The sequence below is a fragment of the Rhinopithecus roxellana genome, chromosome 5, assembly GCF_007565055.1.
Source record: "Rhinopithecus roxellana isolate Shanxi Qingling chromosome 5, ASM756505v1, whole genome shotgun sequence".
NCBI lineage: Eukaryota > Metazoa > Chordata > Mammalia > Primates > Cercopithecidae > Rhinopithecus > Rhinopithecus roxellana.
Genome location: NC_044553.1, coordinates 119,496,618 through 119,518,727, shown reverse-complemented (window position 1 = coordinate 119,518,727; position 22,110 = coordinate 119,496,618). Strand labels below are relative to the sequence as shown.

The window sequence follows — 22,110 nt, the reverse complement described above, 5'->3', positions numbered from 1 at the left end:
ATCTATCTGAAGAGCCTGGCACTTTCTATAGCCTTTAATTATGTTGCCTGTCTATGCCAGGTAATCTTCTATATACATAATAAAATATCACTAGAAACGACAGTGAAGTTTACTTTTTCTAATGGCATTTTAAGTGACAAATATGTTTTCAGATTATAAAATTCACCCATTCACGGTGCTTCCAGTGCAAACAATGGATCAGAGGTCTCAGAGGTGAAGACAACAACCATCTCTTTGAGGCTGCCGGCTGCCATGGACACCGCCAGATCACCTCTCTTGCCCCTCCTGGTGCCAAATTTCTCTCGACAATGAGTGTAAGATGGAACTCAATTTTAGAAATACTAAAATGTGAGAAAATGAGAGTCTCAGAACTGAGAAAACTTTTTTAAACGTGGGGAGATGGAGGTTTCTGCTGGCTTTGTGAGTGGTGTGCAGGGGGCGTGGTTTGGGACTGGGAGTGGAAAACAGAGATGGGGGACGAAGGTGACTCGGGGCTGAGGACAGGATGGCCTGGAGTCCAGTTTGGAGACACATTCTAGAAAATAAGTCGATGCCATCAGGAGGATGCTTCAGACTCTCCAGGCCTGGGCCCTCCGCACGGGCCCCGCCCGCCCTGTCTGCGGGCAGACTCCGCGACGCCGCCCGGCTCGTGCCTCCGCCCCCGAGAGCCCCGACGGGCGGAGTTGCGGGTGAGGGGAGGGCTGGTTTGGGGGGGCGGGGGTCCCGATGACGGCATCGGAGCGCGCCGCACTGGGGATCGAAGTCTGACTGCCTGGCCCGGGACGGCGCTTGCACCCAGGCAGGTGAGTGTGGGCCCGAAAGCGGGTTAGGAGCGAGGACCGGGTGGGTGGAGGGAGGCGCGCGCTCCCTCCTCGCGCAGGCCTGGGCCTAGTGACCCTGGGAGCCGGCACGCCTGGGAGACCTGAGCCGGCATGAGGAGCCCCGCACCCTTGCTCCCCAGCCTCCTGGAAGCTCTTCCTTGGACTGGCCAGCGCCCTCTTCCCAACATCTGGGGGCTGACGCCGGCATCCCGGGCCTGCAAGGAGGGGAGAGCGCCGAGGCCGCGTGAGTCGGGTCCCCATTTGTAATCACTTCTTCCAACTTTCCGGGAGCTTAGTCCCGCGCCCCGCCGCCCCCAGCCCCGGCTGCCTTACCCTGGCTCGGGATTGCGCCTGCGGGGTTGTCAGAGCGCCTTCGGAGCCGTAGCGCTGTGCGGAGAGCAGGGGCGCGCGGTAGCCGGGACTGCACCGGGCTCGGAATGCTCACGCGGAGGAGGGGTGCGCGAAGGCCCACACGGTATTGCGAGGCAGAGTTTACCGCTCTGTGCCCAGGATCGGGCGCCCAATAGGGGCCGGGTGATTGAATTAATGAGAGGTTACTGTGCTGAGAGAGAGGTTAAAGGGTAAAGAATGACGTGCCGGGGTGGCCGTGGGGGTGAAGAACGCTGTAGGAGGAGGGACGACGTGGAAAGTTCTTTGGATGAAGATTATCCATCACTGTTTATTGGGCAGCGTGGGACCTTGTGCTGGGCGCTGGTGATGAAGTGCAAAGTGGACCCAGAGGGTCCCCGCCTTCCAGCTCCTGGTCTGGGAGGTGGGGGAGAGAAGCGGGTAGTAACCTGCAGTTGCAGTAGAGTGGTCACGGGCGGGTGGAACAGCACTGGGGGTTGTTTGCGTGTAGTGGTGGGGTCACAGAGAAGGGGAGCTTCCGTGGCTCCCTGAAGAAGAAGAAGGTGCCTGCAGCCTTAGCCGGGAGGGATGAGGAGGCTTGGGTAACACCTAGCCGTTGCAGGCAGAGAGAGGAGGCAAGGAAAGGCCTGGGGTGTGGGAGGTGAGTAATCCAGGGAGTCAGGGCCTGATTTAAGGCTTGTCTTTTTTTTTTTTTTTCTTAATATTTTGAATCCCAAGGGCAGTGGAGAGCCTTTTTTTGGAGAGTTGGGGTTAGGCAGGGAGTGAAATAATTGCATTTGCATTTTGAGAGATGCCCCTGAGGCGCAGTGGCTGATGCCTATAATCACCGCACTTTGGGAGGATCCCTTGAGCCCAGGAGTTCAAGACCAGCCTGGATGACATAGCTAGACTGTCTCTACAAAATAATAATAATAATAATAAAAATTAGCCAGGTACGCGTCTGTGGTCCCAGCTATTTTGAAGGCTGAGGTGGGAGGATTACTTGAACCTGGGAAGTCTTGGCTGCAGTAAGCAGTGATTATGCCACTGTACTCCAGTCTGGGTGAAAGAGGGAGACCCTGTCTCAAGAAGAAAAAGTAAGATATCCCTGGCTACCCTGCGGGATGGGACAGGGAGACTGAGACCAGGGGGAAGGCTGCTCAAAGTCATCCTGGCACAGTGTCAGTGGCCAGGACCAGGGCTTTGATAACAGAATGGGAAGGAGCAGGTGAACTTGAGAGATATTTAGGAGATGGATTTGGCAGGATTTGGTGGTGAGAGCTTGGTCTTGAAGGATCTGTTGACTTTTTTGAAGAAGGTGGGGCAGGGGATGTGGGTGACTTGACAAAGACAGAGATTGTGGTAAACCCAGTGGGTGTTAGGGACAAGAGTTCCCTGGTGTGGTGTGGTGTGGTGCTGTGTGTGTGCGTTATTCTAGGAGATTGGGCCGTAGGGAAGAATGCAGCTGAAACACTGGAGTGCAGGAGTTAGGGCCTCATTTCGCCAGTGCTGGGAGCCATGACATGTTACTTAGGGGGACTATATATGCCATGACCCTTGCAATTTTTGAGCACCAGGTTGGACACGGGGATGTTCTGAACTTTGACCACCCTCCCCCCAATCCCTCCAAGGTCAGGAGCTGCAGGGTCTGGCTCAAGTCCCCTGCAGGGTGAGTCTAGCTCCTGGAGTACAAGTGCTGATGGCCAGGGCTTCTTTCTCTCTCCACAGGGCCCAGAGCAGTCCTCCCTCAGCATGGGGCTGGAGGCCCAGAGGCTGCCAGGGCCTGAGGAGGCCCCAGTGCGGGTTGCCCTGCGAGTTCGACCACTGCTGCCCAAGGAACTGCTGCACGGGCATCAGAGCTGCCTGCAGGTGGAGCCAGGGCTTGGCCGCATCACCCTGGGCCGTGACCGACACTTTGGCTTCCACGTGGTGCTGGCCGAGGATGCCGGGCAGGAGGCCGTATACCAGGCCTGCGTTCAGCCCCTCCTTGAGGCCTTCTTCGAGGGCTTCAATGCCACTGTCTTTGCCTATGGTCAGACGGGCTCAGGGAAGACGTACACCATGGGGGAGGCCAGTGTGGGTGAGTGACCCTGCTCAGGGCCTTTGCCCACTTTAAGGAGCCTTAGTTCCTTCCTGGATTTCTGCCCCTGTCCTCTTGCTGCCTGTCCCCGTGAAAGGTGGGGATGCTGGGGGAGGAAGAGTCAATTTCCTAGACAGAGATCTGTGGCCCAGGCTGGGACCAGCCATGTCTGTGGGGTAGGCAGGGCAGGAAGGAAGAGTCATTGGAGGTGAGTGGCCTTCTCACCTCCATAGAGATGGCGCCATGCTGCCTGGCTCTGGGGACCTCAGCAGAGGAAGGGTGTGGGAAGGTAGCATGTCTCTGGAGGTTGTCAGGTTGGCTGGGGAAGGTCAGGAATCTGTGTTCTAGCTGGAGCAGTTGGGAACGGGGACCGTGTGTCCTGGAAGAGGCGTGCTTTGGATGCTGCACAGCAGGGCTGCAAGGTGCTTCAGCCAGGCTCTGGAGCAGTTTTGAGAAAGATCCTTTGGGCCAACTGAAGGAAGGGTCCCCTTTTAAGTAACACAACCTGCTTTCTCTCAGGTTACTGCCTTGCTCTGCTCCCTTCACTGTAACAGAATACCATAGACTGGGTGGCTCCTCCACAGAAATTTATTCCTCACAGTTCTGGAGGCTGGAAAGTTTAAGATGAAGGCACCAGCAGATTGAAGGGCCTTCTTCCTCACAGACAGCCACCTTCTCTCTCTAAACTCACATGGTAGAACACAGAAGGCGTCACTCTCAGCTCTCTTTTACAAGGGAACTAATCCCATTTATGAGGGCTCTCCCCACCCACTTCCAAAGGCCCCACTTCCATCATATTGGGGGTGAGGATTTCTACGTGTGAATTTTGGGGAGCATAAACAAATTCAGACCATAGCAGTTACAGAAACATACTTTGTCGTAAAAAAATTAGGAAAATACAGCAAAACACATGCACGAAATAAAAAGTACTTGATAATTGCCTTTCAGAAATCCCCTGCCCTGTTAGCATTCCAGTTTCTTTGGGAAAATTATTTTACTTTTCAAAAATGGGATTATATTATGCACATTCTTTTGTGTCCTGTTTGATTTTCTTAACAGTGTATCATTGGCCAGGCATGGTGGCTCGCACCTGTAATCCCAGCACTTTGGGAGGTGGAGGCGGGTGAATCACTGGAGGTCAGGAGTTCGAGACCAGCCTAGCCAACATGGCAAAACCCCATCTCTACTAAAAATACAAAAACTGAGCAGGGCACGGTGGCTCATGCCTGTAATCCCAGCACTTTGGGAGGCTGAAGCGGGTGGATCATGAGGTCAGGAGATCGAGACCATCCTGGCCAACATGGTGAAACCCCGTCTCTACTAAAATACAAAAAATTAGCTGGTTGTGGTGGTGCATGCCTGTAGTCCCAGCTACTCAGGAGGCTGAGGCAGGGGAATCGCTTGAACCTGGGAGGCGGAGATTGCAGTAAGCCGAGATCTCGCCACTGCACTCCAGCCTGGTGACAGAGCAAGACTCTGTCTCAAAAACAAAAAACAAAAAACAAAAAACTGGCCAGGCATGGTGGTGGGGGTCTGTAATCCCAGCTACTCAGGAGGCTGAGGCAGGAGAATTGCTTGAACCCAGGAGATAGAACTTGCAGTGATCCAAGTTTGCTTCACTGCATTCCAGCCTGGGCGACAGAGCGAGATTCCATTTCAAAAACACAACAACAAAAAAACAATGTATCATGAACATTTCTCTGTATTATTAAATATTCTTCAATCTAAATTTTTAGGCCAGGCACAGAGTCTCACAGTTGTAATCCCAGCACTTTGGGAGGCTGAGGTGGGAGGATTGCTTGGGCACAGGAGTTGGGAGACCAGCCTGGGCAACACAGCAAGACCCTGTGTCTAAAAAAAAAAAAAAAATCTAACTTTTTAATGGGCTACCTGGCATTCCATTGTGAATATAAAATAGTTGGTTGGGTACGGTGGCTCATGCCTGTAATCCCAGCACTTTGGGAGGCCGAGGCTGGCAGATCACAAGGTCAGGAGTTCGAGACCAGCCTGGCCAACATGGTGAAACACTGTCTCTACTAAAAATACAAAAATTAGCTGGGCATGGTGGCAGACGCCTGTAATCCCAGCTACTCAGGAGACTGAGGCAGGAGAATCGCTTGAAACCAGAAGGTGGAGGTTGCAGTAAGCTGAGATCACGCCACTGCACTCCAGCTTGGGCAACAAGACCAAAACTCCATCTCAAAAAAAAAGTTGATTTGGCCAGATCTCCTGTTTGATCTTCAAATGGACACTTAGGATGTTTGCATTTTTTGAAGTCATGAGGAGGAGTGCTGTTCTGAACTTCCTCTGATTATTTCCTTGGGATAAATTTAGGAGGCCCTTTAGATAACAGCATGGATTAGGAGTAATCAAGGCAAGGTTATTTGCTAATGTGTTGAGGATGCAGTGAAGGGGATGCTTACATCATGAAAGGGGTTGATTGAATCAGGAGAGGTTGCTTCCAACTCTTAAATTTTATATTTCTGCCTGACCACACTGGAGCATGGCCTAGCTCAGGCCACCTGTCCCATCCTGGCCTTGGCCACTGTCTTCTCCATCCTAGAGCACCATCCTCCAGCTCTGGCAGGGGCCTATGAGCTTGCGGGCCTGGGGGACTTGGGCCATGTCCAGCTGAAGTGGCAGGAGGCCCTGCGGTGTCTCCCCAGCCTCCCTCCTTGAGGATGAGCAGGGCATTGTCCCGAGGGCCATGGCCGAGGCCTTCAAGCTCATCGATGAGAATGACCTGCTTGACTGTCTGGTGCATGTATCCTATCTGGAAGTGTACAAGGAGGAGTTCCGGGACCTGCTCGAGGTGGGCACTGCCAGCCGTGACATCCAGCTCCGGGAAGATGAGCATGGGAATGTTGGTGAGGAACTCCGGGGTCCTCCGCTGACGGAGAGGGGTTTAGGGAGGCTTCACCTGCTTGGAGTGGGGTGCTTACCTGTCTGGGAATGGCAACTCCTCATGGAAAACCCAAGCCCTGGGAGGTTTTGCTTTAGCTTCCTATCTCCGAGTTCAGTACTGCTTCTATACCCAGAGTGAGAGGCACTGAGGTGGGCCAGTGGGAAGCCGGAGCCCCTCAAGCCCGAACTAGGAAGGGCAGTACCCCGTGGGCGTGGGGAGGGAGCGGTGGGTCAGGAAGGGCAAGTTTGGGGCTAGTTCTGCTCTGCCTGCCCTCCTGGCTGGTCAGTCTGGCGGCCCCTGCCCTGGGGCTCACGGCCTTCTGTGCCGGCAGTGCTGTGCGGGGTGAAGGAGGTGGACGTGGAGGGCCTGGACGAGGTGCTGAGTCTCCTGGAGATGGGCAACGCGGCGCGGCACACGGGAGCCACGCACCTCAACCGCCTGTCTAGCCGCTCACACACTGTCTTCACTGTGACCCTGGAGCAGCGGGGGCGCGCCCCCAGCCGCCTGCCCCGCCCCGCCCAGGGCCAGCTGCTCGTCTCCAAGTTCCACTTCGTGGACCTGGCAGGCTCAGAGAGGGTGCTCAAGACGGGCAGCACCGGCGAGCGGCTCAAGGAGAGCATCCAGATCAACAGCAGCCTCCTGGCGCTGGGCAACGTCATCAGCGCCCTGGGGGACCCTCAGCGCCGGGGCAGCCACATCCCCTACCGGGACTCCAAGATCACCCGGTGAGCTTCCCCCTGGCTCCTGTGTGGCCTGGGGGTCGGGGAGGCGGGGAGTGTCACGCCACTGGGGGTGGAAGCCCAGGTACTCCCAGGTCTCCGGCCCATGGGGAGCCGTGCCAGGAGCCGGTCCCGGGTCTGGCCCGCTGGCCCTGGGCCTGGCGTGTCAGGGCCCCTGAGAGCCTCCCCCTCGCGCCCTCAGTATCCTCAAAGACTCGCTGGGTGGGAATGCCAAGACGGTGATGATCGCTTGCGTCAGCCCTTCCTCCTCCGACTTCGACGAGACCCTCAACACCCTCAACTACGCCAGCCGTGCCCAGAACATCCGCAACCACGCCACGGTCAACTGGCGGCCCGAGGCCGAGCGGCCACCCGAAGAGGTGGCGAGCGGCGCGCGGGGGCAGCCACGGCACCGCTCCGAAACCCGCATCATCCACCGCGGCCGGCGCGTCCCGGGCCCAGTCACCGCCTCCGCTGGGGTTGCCATGCGCCTGGACGCCGAGTGCGCGCGCTACCGAGCCTGCACCGACGCCGCCTACAGCCTCCTGCGTGAGCTGCAGGCCGAGCCCGGGCTGCCCGGCGCCACCGCCCGCAAGGTGCGCGACTGGCTGTGTGTGGTCGAGGGTGAACGCAGCGCCCTGAGCTCCGCCTCCGGGCCCGACAGCGGCATCGAGAGCGCCTCCGTCGAGGGCCAGGCGGCGCAGGGGGCCGGCGGGCGAAAGGTGACCAAGGGACAGGTTGTGGTTGTGGGCAGGGGGAAGTGGTGGAGAGGAAGGAAGAGGGTCTTCAGACAGCAGCTGTGCTCCTGCCTCCTGCCGGTTGGCAGGGCACATTAGGGATTCGGTCACTTCTGCTGATTACCGTGTTCACTTCCTTAACTTTACAGTGCCTCAGGTCTCCAGCTGTAAAATAGGGACAACCGTAGGACTTACCCCATCTCTTAGTGGGGATGTTGTAAGGGCTGAGGGTGTCACATGTGGCTAGCATGCTGGTGAAGATGCAATAAATTGTTCCTAATAATAGTGGTGATATTATTAATACAAATACGATGGATAATTACAAGAGATGACCCAAATGGCTTGCAGAGGGCATCCAGGCCAGCTGGGGTCTGGGGTGCCCTCCCCACCAGTGGGTCTGGAGTTCCCACTGCAGGCAGGGCTTGGAAGAGTAGGTTGGAAGCAGGGCTAGACAAGAAGAGGCCAGGTGTCCAGCTCGCCCTGTCAACCCCCGCCTCTGAAGCCCCTCTCCTTGCCCTATAGGAGGATGAGGGGGCGCAGCAGCTGCTGAGCCTGCAGAACCAGGTGGCGCGGCTGGAGGAGGAGAACCGAGACTTTCTGGCTGCGCTGGAGGACGCCATGGAGCAGTACAAACTGCAGGTGCGGCGCCCGCTTCACAGTGCAGGGAAGGCTCCCCAGAGGAGAGTGGAGGGAAGGCAGAGCTGAGTTTCTCAGGATGGGAGGGAGTTAGGATGGGATACTGCGGGGTAGGGGAGTAGAGTTAGGAGGTGCACATGAGCGAAAGTGTGGAGGGGAGCATCACAACAGCGCAGGTGGGTGTGCAGGACCGCCAGGCAGGGCAGCTTTGCTGGGTGGTGTGAGCTTGGACGAAAGAAGGGACTGAAGGGGCAGCAGCGGGGGACCTTGGGGCCTGGCGTAACCAGGTCCGCATTGCTCCTCGCGCCCTCTGGTGGCGGCGGTTGGAGGTGGCGGTCTGGCAGGATAGGAGTGTGATGGGACCTGAGGGGTGAGTTTGAGTCTGAACTCCTGCAGAGTTGTTGGGGTCAGGGGAGGAGGAAAGAAAGGAGAGTATTTGACCCTCCTCAGTTTTAGCCCAGAGATGGTAGAGTGGCCTCAGACCTGTTCCTCAGTTTCCTACACTCCTGCCTGTTGAGGCATTCATGCCCCCTCGGCACCTGGACCATGTCTTGCAGAGCGACCGGCTGCGCCAGCAGCAAGAGGAGATGGTGGAACTGCGGCTGCGGTTAGAGCTAGTGCGGCCTGGCTGGGGGGGCCCGGGGCTCCTGAATGGCCTGCCTCCCGGGTCCTTTGTGCCTCGACCTCATACAGCCCCCCTGGGGGGTGCCCACGACCACGTGCTGGGCATGGTGCCCCCTGCGTGCTTCCCTGGAGATGAAGTTGGCTCTGAGCAGAAGGGAGAGGTGAGGAGAGGGCGAGGCTGGGTGTCAGTGGGCCCTGCTGGACTGGTCAAGCTCGGGGCAGGGGAAGGGGGCACTGGGGCATGTGTCCCCCACTCATGTTTTAATGGGACTGGCTGTGAGATGCGAGAGGCTGCTTTCAGGTGCCCCCAGAGGAGGAGCCAAGATTTGAATGACTCTGGGCTTCTCAGAAGGGTCCAGTGGCATCGGGCATCCCTGGGGTAGCTGAGGATCACTTGGAATGAGGAGGGGTTACAGAGGGGGTTCTGGCTTCCGGCACCAGGTGGAAACCTTGTACACTTCTGCAGACAGAGAGCTCATCACCTTTCAGACCACCCGCTCTGTCTTTGGATGGCTCTCTTTGCAAGTTCACTTTTCCACATGGTGAACCTTATTTGGACAAAGGTTACTCCTGCTCTGCCTGAAAGTTCTGGGTCCTCTGGGGCTTTTAGGCCTGGATCATCTCAGCTCTCAAAGCTGGGGGTTGGCAGAAGTCTCGTGTTCACCCATCACTCTGGCAGGGAATTGTTGGTGAGATAGGACTTGGGTGCAGATGACCTGTACGCAAGGTAGAAAGGGCAGATTGTCACCTGAGGAGTACCAGATATCATGGGAGCCAAAGCAGGCGGGAGGGGAGGGAGGAAGCTCTCACTCCAGCTTGAGATTCAAAAGGCTGCCAGAGGGGTCATTTGGGCTGGATCATGAAGGTAAAGCAGGGCTTGAGGAGGCAGAGATGTGAGGAGGGCAGGCAAGGCGGGGTATACTGCAGGGACGATGACTTGAAATGGGAAATGGCTCACTCCCCTAGCAGGTGACAAATGGCAGGGAGGCTGGAGTTGAGTTGCTGACCGAGGTGAACAGGCTGGGAAGTGGCTCTTCAGCTGCTTCAGAGGAGGAAGAGGAGGAGGAGGAGCTGCCCAGGCGGACCTTAAACCTATGCAGGTGAGTGGGACCCATTGCCCCCACCTGACAAGGGCCTGATCAGGGCTCAGGGCTAGGCAGGCTGGGGGTCCCACCGTCTCCTCTCCTGACAGCAGTGGGAAGGCCTCTGGGTCCTAGGGTGCCCTTATGTTGCCCTGGCTAGCCCTTGGGGGAGACCTGTGGGCTCTGAGGTGAAAGGTCTCACCGGAGTGAGTGTGATACAGGGTGGGCCCAGGCCTCCTGACTTCAGCCTCCAGGATGGCCTTCTGTGCCGCCCAGCTGCCCTGTACCTCCTAAAACTCTGCCCATAGACTCCTGATTCTGCCAGACTCACATCCTGAGTTTATATCAACCCTGGGAGGTGGAAGACCTGGTGGCCTCTCTTCCTCCCTCCAGGCCTGGGGGTGGCTAGGCTGGGGCAGGGGTTGGGGAGGAGTACGGCCTTCTTCTTCTGTCCTCCAGAAATGGGATCAGCAACTGCAGCCAGAGGGCGAGGGCCCGCCCAGGGAGTCTGCCAGAGAAGAAGGGCCCAGAGCTTTGCCTTGAAGAGTTGGATGCAGCCATCCCAGGGTCCAGAGGTAAGCTGGGTGGGGTGCACAGAGGGCCTCCTCCCCATTGCCCCTTCACAGTCCTGGGCCAGCCACCACCTTGGGACAGTCCACCCACCCTCCCTGGCAGCCCCTGCCCTCCACTCCTCTGTCTCCCCCATTGTCAGTTGGGGCAGCAACCTTGACAGGCTGCCTGTTGCAGCAGTTGGTGGGAGCAAGGCCCTTCAGGCCCGCCAGGTCCCCTCTGCCACGGCCTCAGAGTGGCGGCTGGCCCAGGCCCAGCAGAAGATCCGGGAGCTGGCTATCAACATCCGCATGAAGGAGGAGCTCATTGGCGAGCTGGTCCGCACAGGTGAGGGGTGGGCCTCAGGTGGGCCTCCCACCTGAGGGGGACTTCTCATCATTACTTCTGCACTGTTCTAGAGGGATTTCAACAATGAGGTGGTTAGGAGCAGGGGCCAGATGGCCTAGGTTTGATACTCAGCCCAGCCTCTTCCAGCTGTGTGACCCTGAACAAGTAGCATAACCCCTCCGTGCCTCAGTTTTTTCATCTCTAAAATGGGGATAGTCATTGTACCTCCTGAATAGGGGTGTTGTGAGGGTGAAGGGAGTTAATTCAGGTGAAGTGCTTAGAATAGCTCTTAGTAAGCAGTACTTCTTTTTTTCTTTTTCTTTTTTTTTTTTTCTTTTTTTGAGACAGAGTTTCGCTCTTGTCGCCCAGGCTGGAGTGCAATGGTGCGATCCCGGCTCACTGCAACCTCTGCCTCCCGGGTTCAAGCGATTCTCCTGCCTCAGCCTCCTGAGTAGCTGGGATTACAGGCGCCCACCGCCACACCCAGCTAATTTTTTTATTTTTTATTTATTTTTGGTTGAGATGGGGTTTTACTATGTTGGCCAGGCTGGTCTTGAACTCCTGACCTCAGGTGATCCACCCGCCTTGGCCTCCCAAAGTGCTGGGATTACAGGCATGAGCCACTACACCCAGCACTTCTTCTTTATCAAGTGACTGCAATGTTTCAGCCATTGTGCTGGGCAAAGTATCTCTCAGTTCTGGGGAGCACACAGTGAGTGTCGTGGAGAACTGAGTGTCTCCAAATTGTGTTATGTCTATTACTGGTGATATGAGCAGAGGGGACAGGGGGTAATTTTAGGTGGTGGCCAGTTGAGCATTTTTATTTTAATAGTTAATGAATTTGTTACCAAATTCATCATAAATATTTTCAACCAGAGTACCGTGGGTCCCGTATACCCATCCTCCAGACTTAGTAGTTACCAAGATTTTTCCACATTTGTTTTACCTCTCCCTTTTTTCTTTGCTGAATATTTTGAAGGACATGCCAGACTTCATGTCCTTTCTTCCCTATACCTCCCAGTGTGCTGCTTTAAAAATATGAACTTTTTTTTAGCCTAACTGTAATACCATCAGCACACCTAATGAAACTAATGTCCTTTTTCTTTTTTTTCTGAGACGGAGTCTCACTCTGTCGCCAAGCTGGAGTGCAGTGGCATGTCTTGGCTCACCTGCAACCTCTGCCTCCCGAGTTCAAGTGATTCTCCTGCCTCAGCCTCCCGAGTAGCTGGGACTACAGGCGCGTGCCAACACAACCAGCTAATTTTTGTATTTTTAGTAGAGATGGGGTTTCATCATGTTGGCCAGGATGGTCTCAATCTCTTGACCTCATGATCCGCCCGCCTCAGCTCGCAAAGTGTTGGGATTACAGGCGTGAGCCACCGCGCCTGGCACTAATGTCCTCGTAATGACCAGAGCATAAGCACATTCTCTCCATTATCAGCAGTGTCTGTTTATAGCTGGATTGTTTGAATCAGGCTCCAAACTTGTTCCACACACACATCATACAGTCATCACTTGGTGTCTATGTGGGAATGGTTCCAGGACCCCGTGAATGCCAAAATCTGTGGATGCTCAAAAAGGGTTTAGTAAATAATATGGTATAGTATTTACAGTAACTGACCCACATCTTCCTTTAAATCACTTTAAAGGAAGTGATTTAAATCATCTCTAGATTTCGTATAATACCTAATACAATGTAAAAGCTGTATAAATAGTTGTTATACTGTATTGTTTAGGGAATGATGACAAGAAAAATCTATACATGGTCAGTACATATGCAGCCATTTATTTAGAAAAATATGATTTCCAACCATGGTTGGTTGAACCCATGGATGTGGAACCCACAGATGCAGAGGGCCAACTATATTTGTTTCTGAGGTCTCTGACATCTCCCTTCTCTCAGTCATCCTGTGAAATGTCCCAAACCCCACGTTTGGGATTTGTCTGTTCGCTTTTTTTGTGGTGTCATTTAGCTCATTCTTTTGTCCTCCAGATTTCCTGGAAATGAAAGTTAGTTCTAGAAGCTTAATTATATACAGGTTCAGGTTATATATTTATTTTAGAATGCATTTGGTAAAAATAAAACTAATTAATTTGTAATTTCCTTGGGTCGCTGCAGTGGATGAGGCTCATTTAAAAGGTGAGTTGAGGCTGGGCACGGTGGCTCACGCCTGTAATCCCAGGACTTTGGGAGGCCAAGGCGGGTGGATCACCTGCGGTCAGGAGTTCGAGACCAGCCTGGCCCACATGGTGAAACCCCATCTCTACTAAGAATACAAAATTAGCCAGGTGTGGTGGTGCGTGCGTATAATCCCAGCTACTTGGGAGACTGAGGCAGCAGAATCACTTGAATCCGAGAAGCGGAGGTTACAGTGAGCCGAGATTGCACCATTGCACTCCAGCCTGGGCAAAAAGAGCCAAACTCCGTCTCAATAAATAAATAAATAAATAAATAAATAAATAAATAAATAAAGAGTTGATTTGAAGAAAAATATTAAGTAAACCGTGGTACTGGTGGTACAAAGGCTTGGTGAAACCCACGCAGATGTCCAAGGGCTGGGAAACCTCCCAGGGGGACAAACAGCTTGCCCTCTTGTTGGAGCAGGGCTGCCTGTGCTGACATAGTCCTGCTTTCTTCCAGGAAAGGCAGCTCAGGCCCTGAACCGCCAGCATAGCCAGCGTATCCGGGAGCTGGAGCAGGAGGCAGAGCGTGTGCGGGCTGAGCTGAGCGAAGGCCAGAGGCAGCTGCGGGAGCTCGAGGGCAAGGAGCCCCAGGATGCTGGCGAGCAGTCTCGGCTCCAGGAGTTCCGCAGGAGGGTCGCTGCGGCTCAGAGCCAGGTGCAGGTCAGTCTCGGGGCCTCAGGGTGGGGTGCTGGGGTGACTCCTGCCTCCTAGGCTGCCATCCTTGGGACCAGGACATGTGGGCTCCGAGGTCCAAGTTCACTGTGGAACCTTGTGCTCCAGCCCTGGTCCCCCAGGGTGAGTCTGGTATCGTATACAAGCCGGAGGTCCACCCGGCTTTACACATAGTAGAGGCAGGGGGGCAGGTCCTGCCTGAAGACTACCTGGGAGACCAACGAGAGGGTGAAGGGTGGGCATCTAAAGAAACCTACCCTGTAGCATGCAGTCCTCTGTCCCCCGGTCCCCCTTCCAGCTCTCCATTCGCTTACCCCTCCATCCCATACTCCCTTGTCTGTCCACCCGTTGGTCCATGTGTCCATCAAACCCATGCATTGGTTTAGTCTTTCTCTGAGACAGTCTCACTCTGTTGCCCAGGCTGGAATACAGGGCCACCATCCTGGCTCACAGCAACCTCCGCCTCCTGGGTTCAAGTGATTCTCCTGTCTCAGCCTCCTGAGTAGCTGGGATTACAGGCATGCGCCACCATGCCCAGCTGATGTTGTATTTTTAGTAGAGACGGGGTTTCACCATGTTAGCCAGACTGGTCTTGAACTCCTGACCTCAGGTGATCTGCCCACCTGGGCCTCCCAAAGTGCTGGGATTATAGGTATGAGCCACCGCGCCTAGCTGATTTAGCCTTTTATCAGTGGATTGACCACCTGTCCATTTATCCGCAGGTATATCCACCCTTTCCATCCCCTTTTGTTAATTCATGCATTCTCTGTCTGTTTTAGTTTGCTACGGCTGCCATAGCAAACTTCCGTAGACTAGGGGGATTTAGACAACAGAAGTTTACTTTCTCCCAGCTCTGGAGGCTGTCAGTCCAAGTTCAAGGTGTCCACAGGTCTGGTTTCCCCTGAGGCCTCACTCCTTGGCGTGCAGACGGCCACCTCCTGGCTGTGTCTTTACATGGCCTTTCCCCTGTCTGCTTGCAGCCCTGGTATCTCTTCCTCTTCTCATGAGGACCCTGGTCATATTGGATTAGGGCCTACTCTAATGTCCTCATTTAAACTAATCGCCTCTCTAAAGACCTTCTTTCTAAACAGTCATTTTCTGAGGTGCTGGGGGTTAGGGCTTTCATACAGGAATTTTGGGGAAACACAATGCAGCCCATAACAGTCTCCATCCTATTTTTTAAATTTTTTTATTTTTTGAGACCAAGTGTCACTCTATTGCTCAGGCTGGAGTGCAGTGGTGCAATCTCAGCTTACTGCAACCTCCGCCTCCTGGATTCAAGCGATCCTTGTGCCTCAGACCCCTGAGTAGCTGAGACTACAGGCGGATGCCACCACACCTGGCTAATTTTTGTATTTTCTTTTTTTTTAGTAGAGACAGTGTTTCACCATGTTGGCCAGGCTCGTCTTGAACTCCTGACCTCAGGTGATCCACTTGTCTTGGCCTCCCAAAAGTTCTGGGATTACAGGCATGAGCCACTGTGCCTGGTCTGTCCTATTTTTTTACCTTCATATGATCTCGCCCACCTAGCCATCTGTCCCTCCCACCCTTCTATCCGTCCATCCTTGCAGGTGCCCACCCATCATTCATTCCTTATTTTCTCAGTTCAAATGTCCAAGAGACAATATCATGGAGTGGTTGAGAGCATGGGCTCTGGAGCCTGACTGCTCAGGTTTGAATCCCAGTTATACCACTTACTAGCTATGTGTCCTTGGTCAAGTTTCCTAACCTCTCTGCCTCAGTTTTCTAATCTGTAAAATAGGGATAATCATAATTACACTTTTCTTAGGCTCGTTAGGATCATTTCATATACAGAGCTCTTAGTATGGTGCCTGGTGCATGGTAAATGTCATAGTATTTACCATTATTAGTATTGTTATTATTATTATTTTTTGAGTCAGAGTCTCGCTGTGTTGCCTAGGCTGGAGCGCAGTGGCACGATCTCAGCTCACTGCAACCTCTGCCTCCCGGGTTCAAGTGATTCTCCTGTCTCAGCCTCCTGAGTAGCTGGGATTAGAGGCTCCCACCACCACGCCCAGTTAATTTTTGTATTTTTAGTAGAGACAGGGTTTCACTATGTTGGCCAGGTTGGTCTCAAACTCCTGACCTCAAGTAATCCACCCGCCTCAGCCTCCCAAAGTGCTGGGATTACAGGCGTGAGCCATCACACCCGGCCTTTTGTTGTTATTATTGGTCTACCACCCACCTATCCGTTTGCCCTCTATCTGTCCCTCTGTCCATTTATGAGTCCTTTGGTCCTGCCTGCCCTCGTTGAGTGCCCAGCTCAACAAGCACTATGGCAGGCTCGCAGTAGCCCCGTGCATGGCCCAGTGAAGACTGTGTGGGTCCCAGGTGCTGAAGGAGAAGAAGCAGGCTACGGAGCGGCTGGTGTCACTGTCGGCCCAGAGTGAGAAGCGACTGCAGGAGCTCGAGCGGAACGTGCAGCTCATGCGGCAGCAGCAGGGACAACTGCAGAGGCGGCTTCGCGAGGAGACGGAGCAGAAGCGGCGCCTGGAGGCAGAGATGAGCAAGCGGCAGCACCGCGTCAAGGTCAGGCTCACGGCAGGGCGGGGACCCTCTGTCCAGGCCAGTAGGCTGAGCTGGCGGCCCAGCCAGGGGAGCCCAGGTGGGGTTTGCCACCCACAGCTACGTGACCTTAGAAAGCAGGTCACTTAGCCTGAGTCTGTTTTTTCATCTGAAAATGCGGAGTGTTACAGGAAACTCAAGGCCAGGGTGAGACTTCAGTGAGATGAGGTATATGAGGTGACTGGCATGGGCTTATTTCTAAGTGTTTGCGTCTATTTGCCAGTCTCCAGGGAGACTTGTGTGGGATGGGTCTGGGGGACGCTTCACAGGGCCGTCTTGGGAGTGGGCAGGCACTCCTGGGGGCTTTGGGATCAGTGGCAGGCTCTGGTAAGATGCTGGCACCATAAACAGCCCTGCCCACTGAGCTCCTCACCCAGGAGCTGGAGCTGAAGCATGAGCAGCAGCAGAAGATCCTGAAGATTAAGACGGAAGAGATCGCGGCCTTTCAGAGGAAGAGGCGCAGTGGCAGCAACGGCTCTGTGGTCAGCCTGGAGCAGCAGCAGGTGGGGCCAGGCTGCGTCCGCACCCAGGGCTCCCCTGGGGGCTGGCTGGTGGGTGCACCTTTCTCCCCAGTGAACCTTGAGTGGTGGCTGACAAAGCCAGAGGTGGGCCCTGAGTTCCCTCCCTCCCTCCCTGCTTTTCCTTAGAAGATTGAGGAGCAGAAGAAATGGCTGGACCAGGAGATGGAGAAGGTGCTACAGCAGCGGCGGGCACTGGAGGAGCTTGGGGAGGAGCTCCACAAGCGGGAGGCCATCCTGGCCAAGAAGGAGGCCCTGATGCAGGAGAAGACAGGGCTGGAAAGCAAGCGCCTGAGGTCCAGCCAGGTGAGGCCCTGCCAGGAGAGATCCTGCCAGGTGAGGTCCAGTGAAGTGAGGTCCAGCCAGGACAGATCTTGCCAGGTGAGTTCCTGCCAAGTAAGTTTCTGCCAGGTGAGGTCTAGCAAAGTGAGGTCCCTCCAAGTGATAAACCTGCCAGGTGAAGTTCTGCCAGGTGATGTCCCTGCCAGGCGAGGTCTAGACAGACGAGGTTCTTCTAGGTGGTATCTCTGCCAGGTAAGTTCCAGACAGAGGAAGCTCTGTCCTTCTGGGTTCTATCCTGTGCCTCCCCATGAGCCGTAGGGCTTCAGGATATTTATGACACGGTTACAGATGTATGCACAGAAGAACCTCTTTTAAGTGTCCCTCCTCCAGTTCATTTCACTCATTAACCCCCTACTCAGGGCCTGTGCAGGAAAAATGAGGAGGTACAGGTATTGGAAGGTGGTATAACCAAGTAGAAAGAGACTTCTCTGCCTGGCATCATTACTCCATCTAGAATAGGAAGGTCAGCTTCTGAGCCACAGCATCCTCTTCTGTCAGATGGGGTCATAACGTTACCATGACGGCTGGAGGGGGATGGCAGTCACTGATGCAGGGCCTGTTCCAGTACAGGGACTTGGGCCAGATACCCAGCGTCCCAGGCCTGCAAAGGCCAGGAGCCTTGCTCCTGCCGGCACGCATCTCTCTGATGTCCAGGAGGATCCAGGGTGCTACTGGATGATCCATAACTTCCCTCGGGCAGGAGAGCCCTCACTTCCTCCTGCATCTGGCTCCCAGAAAAGCCTTTGGGGCTTGGCCAATTCCTATCACTGTCCAGTCCGGTCATCTCAGTGACAGGTCATTCCTTCCACCCCTACCCATTGCCCCTTCTTGCCAGGAGGGCCACGTCCCTTTGGTCCTTATCCTCCTCTCACCATCTCTGAGTGCCCCTCTGCGAATGCTCTGGTCCCTTTAGCCCCACCTCCTGGAGCTTCTGTGAACTAAGTCTGGTCTCCCTGCTGAGCAGAACATTTGGAGTGTTGGTTTCTTGAGGGAAGGACCCAATTCCTCCTTAGCATCCGGCCCTTTCTGTCACCCTGTGAGGACAGTGCCTGTTCCTTCTCTAATCCCTGGCGATTCTGCCCCCAGGCCCTCAATGAGGACATCGTGCGAGTGTCCAGCCGGCTGGAGCACCTGGAGAAGGAGCTGTCTGAGAAGAGTGGGCAGCTGCGGCAGGGCAGCGCACAGAGCCAGCAGCAGATCCGCAGGGAGATCGACAGCCTGCGCCAGGAGAAGGACTCGCTGCTCAAGCAGCGCCTGGAGATAGACAGCAAGCTGAGGCAGGGGAACCTGCTGTCCCCCGAGGTACCCTGCGGCCCCCTGGCTCAGCCCCTCAGCCTCTGCCCCTGGCTCCCATCATCTGCCTCTCTGTCTGCTCTCCTCAGCCCCTGCTCCAGCCCTCTGCGGGTGCTGGGCCTTGCTGTCAGCAGACCCAAGTTTGCACTGTTAGGTGGAGGTGGGGGCTGGGGAGGGCTGGCCTGGCCCTTCTGCCCCTGCTTTGGCCTCACTGGCTGGAACACAGAGGCCAGGCCGTGCTGATCCCTCAGCTCCCTTCTGGCTGGAGCCCGGACTCCTGTGCTGCATTCAAGTACCTGCCCGCACATCTTGGCTTTGTGTGTGGATAGCAGTGTCAGGAGCATACTCAGTGCACCTCATGCCCACACATCTGTGTTCCCTGAGCAGAGAGAAGGCCTATGTGACTACAGTCATGTGCTGTGTGACATTTCGGTGAATAACAGACAGCTAATACAATGGTGCTCCCAGAAAATTATAATACTGCATTTTTACTGTGCATTTTCTATGTTTAGATACACAAATACTCACCACGGTTAACAACTGCCTACAGTATTCAGTACGGTCACATGCTGTCCAGGCTTGTGGCCTAGGTGTGTGGTGGGCTATACCATCTAGGTTTGTGTGAGTACATTCTGATGTTTGCATGATGTCGAAAATGCCTAATGATGCATTTCTTAAAATGTATCCCCATCTGTATAAGCTTACCCAGCAGACACTGGTGCCTCCGTGGCTGTCCCAACCATGCCTTGTTTGGTTAGGGTGCTCTGAGCTTCCTGAATGTAGATCATTCACAGGGGCTTGCAGTTGAGCAGGCTGCCTCTGAGCAGTGGCCCCAGCTCACCCTGGGGTCGGGGCTGTGACAGTGAGCAGGGGGCATCTCTCTCGATGCGCTGACTCTGCCCTTGGGACGAGGGGACCCTTAAGGCCCAGTTGTGGCTACGTGTTGGCTGTTGCGTGTCTGCCCAGGACTTCAGCGTTCAGGCAGTGGGTGCTGTTCCTCCATGCATGCCCCTGTCCCTGCAGGAGGAGCGGACGCTGTTCCAGTTGGATGAGGCCATCGAGGCCCTGGATGCTGCCATTGAGTATAAGAATGAGGCCATCACATGCCGCCAGCGGGTGCTTCGGGCCTCAGCCTCGTTGCTGTCCCAGTGCGAGATGAACCTCATGGCCAAGCTCAGCTACCTCTCATCCTCAGAGACCAGAGCCCTCCTCTGCAAGTATTTTGACAAGGTGGGCCACCAGCCTATGGCCCCCACCTCCTCCTCCTGCGGCACGGCGGGGAGGTGTCTCATGGCAGCTGCTCCAGCGGATATCCCGTTTCCTCCCAGACTGGGGGACAGAATCAGGACCAACTCATCTCCAGAGCCACCTGACTTTAAAGCCTATTTTACTTGTGAAACTGAGACCCAGTTTCCTACCCCGCCACTTCTGCTTTGATTGGCTCACCTCAGGGTAGTCCATGGCCACAATAGTGGCTCTCAGTAGGGGGTGTTTTTGCCCTTTGGTGACATTTGGCCATGGCTGGAGATAACTTTTGGTTGTCACAGTGGTGGGGGTGGAGGCCAGGGATGTTACTAAACATCCTATAACACACAGGACAGGCCCCCACAACCAAGAATTATCTGGTCCCAGATGTCCATGGTGCTGAGGTTGGTCTAGATGAAATCCCACAGCTTGAGGCTCTGCCAGCTCCATGGTGTGTGGTTAGGAAAGGGTTGGTGGCAAGAGACAGCAGATAAGGTGAGAGCCAGCTCTGATCGTTGGAAGATAACTAGAGCACTGTTGAGAAGGTGTCTGAGGCTAAGTCTTGGTTCAGCAGGGAAGACCCTGGTGATTTCTTAGTGCCGTGGTGGCAAGTGTGCCAACACTGTGTCTGTGGTTGAGGATTAGCCAGATGAAGAGAGGTCATGGTGGGGGCTGAGCCTGGCTGGGTCTTGGGACAGGTGGTGACGCTCCGAGAGGAGCAGCACCAGCAGCAGATTGCCTTCTCGGAACTGGAGATGCAGCTGGAGGAGCAGCAGAGGCTGGTGTACTGGCTGGAGGTGGCCCTGGAGCGGCAGCGCCTGGAGATGGACCGCCAGCTGACCCTGCAGCAGAAGGAGCACGAGCAGAACATGCAGCTGCTCCTGCAGCAGAGTCGAGGTGAATAGCCCCAGCCCACAGCTCACAGCCCCGGCCCAAAGCTCACAACCCCGCCCCCTCCATCCCCCCGTCTCCCCCTGGCCCCCGTCCTCCTGCACCCCCCCTCGCCCCCTCCTCCCCTTCCCCTCGCCCCCAGCCTCCCCCGGGCCCCTGGCGCTCACAGCCCCTACCCCCATAGCCCTGGCCGCCTACCCACCTGCAGGCCCTCACCACCCTCTCCTCGGCCCTTCCACTCTAGACCACCTCAGTGAAGGGTTAGCAGACAGCAGGAGGCAGTATGAGGCCCGGATTCAAGCTCTGCAGAAGGATCTGGGCCGCTACATGTGGATAAACCAGGAACTGAAACAGAAGCTCAGCGGTGTGAACGCTGTAGGCCACAGCAGGGGTAACTCCTCCTTGTCGCCATCACTGAGCCCTGCCCTACCGCGCTCTGAAGTCAGACCTGTCCCCTTTCTTTGGGGGAAAGCTTAGAGACCACTCTCCCTCGAGCCTTTATTGGCTCAATTCACAGGTTGCTTATTGTGCTCGGGCACTTGGGAGCTAGGGCTTCGGGAAGGTGCTGCCACCTCTGCTTCTGATGAGGACGCGTTATTCTCCATGACAGGCGGGGAGAAGAGGAGCCTGTGCTCGGAGGGCAGACAGGCTCCTGGAAATGAAGATGAGCTCCACCCGGCACCCGAGCTGCTCTGGCTGTACCCCGTCACTGAGGGGGCCCCCCGCGCCCGGGAGGAGACGCGGGACTTGGTCCACGCTCCCTTACCCTTGACCTGGAAACGCTCAAGCCTGTGTGGCGAGGAGCAGGGATCCCCCGAGGAACTGAGGCAGCGGGAGGTGGCCGAGCCTCTGGTGGGGCGGGTGCTTCCTGTGGGTGAGGCAGGCCTGCCCTGGCACTTTGGGCCTTTGTCCAAGCCCCGGCGGGAACTGCGACGAGCCAGCCCGGGGATGATTGATGTCCGGAAAAACCCCCTGTAAGCCCTCGGGGCAGACCCTGCCTTGGAGGGACCACTCTGATCCTGCTGAAAGGGGCCTGTTTTGCTTCTGTGAAGGACAGTCCTTACCGCACACCCTAAATCCAGGCCCTCATCTCTACACTCGTTGGGATCAACAAATTTGGGTCATGGCCCAAAAGAACTGGACCCTCATTATAAAAAATACGCACATTCCCACCACTTACTTCTTGAAGCTGTGGTACCCAATTGCCGCCTGCCTTGTGTCTTGCTCGAGTCTCAGGACAATTCTGGTTTCAGGCGTAAATGGATGTGCTTGTAGTTCTGTGGTTTGGCCAAGAATCATCACGAAAGGGTTGGTGGCAACCAGGTTGTGGTTTAAATGGTCTTATGTATATAGGGGAAACTGGGAGATGTAGCACATTTTTAGGATCTTAAAAAAACATTTAATAAAATCTCTGAAGGGAGAAATGGGAAGTTTTCACTTAGAGTTTGATTTACAAGACAATAGGAGGAATCAGATTTGGGAACACAATAGGCTTGAATGCTTTCTGCAGAGTTCAGAGTCAGCCGTCAC

General features: G+C 55.2%; 1 protein-coding gene across 5 annotated transcripts; it reads left to right on the top strand.

Annotated features, from left to right (window-relative positions):
• Positions 1–603: 603 nt before the first annotated feature.
• On the top strand, positions 604–22,007 carry KIF7 (kinesin family member 7). 5 transcript variants are annotated; one of them, XM_030931438.1, is made up of 19 exons: positions 604–803; positions 2,898–3,249; positions 5,916–6,116; positions 6,486–6,879; positions 7,076–7,595; positions 8,133–8,249; positions 8,804–9,031; positions 9,837–9,970; positions 10,412–10,527; positions 10,700–10,849; positions 13,491–13,693; positions 16,058–16,255; positions 16,669–16,794; positions 16,939–17,115; positions 18,238–18,453; positions 19,468–19,674; positions 20,451–20,586; positions 20,825–20,971; positions 21,191–22,007. In XM_030931438.1, exons 2-19 carry the CDS (start codon positions 2,922–2,924, stop codon positions 21,556–21,558), a joined length of 3,966 nt encoding a protein of 1,321 aa, XP_030787298.1. In that variant the 5' UTR covers positions 604–803; positions 2,898–2,921; the 3' UTR covers positions 21,559–22,007. The 5 variants fall into 5 exon arrangements, with proteins under 5 accessions (XP_030787298.1, XP_030787297.1, XP_010376937.2 ...); XM_030931437.1 differs by having other exon boundaries at positions 606–803; positions 9,840–9,970; positions 20,388–20,586; XM_010378635.2 differs by having other exon boundaries at positions 607–803; positions 10,703–10,849; positions 20,388–20,586.
• The last annotated feature ends 103 nt before the right edge of the window (positions 22,008–22,110 follow it).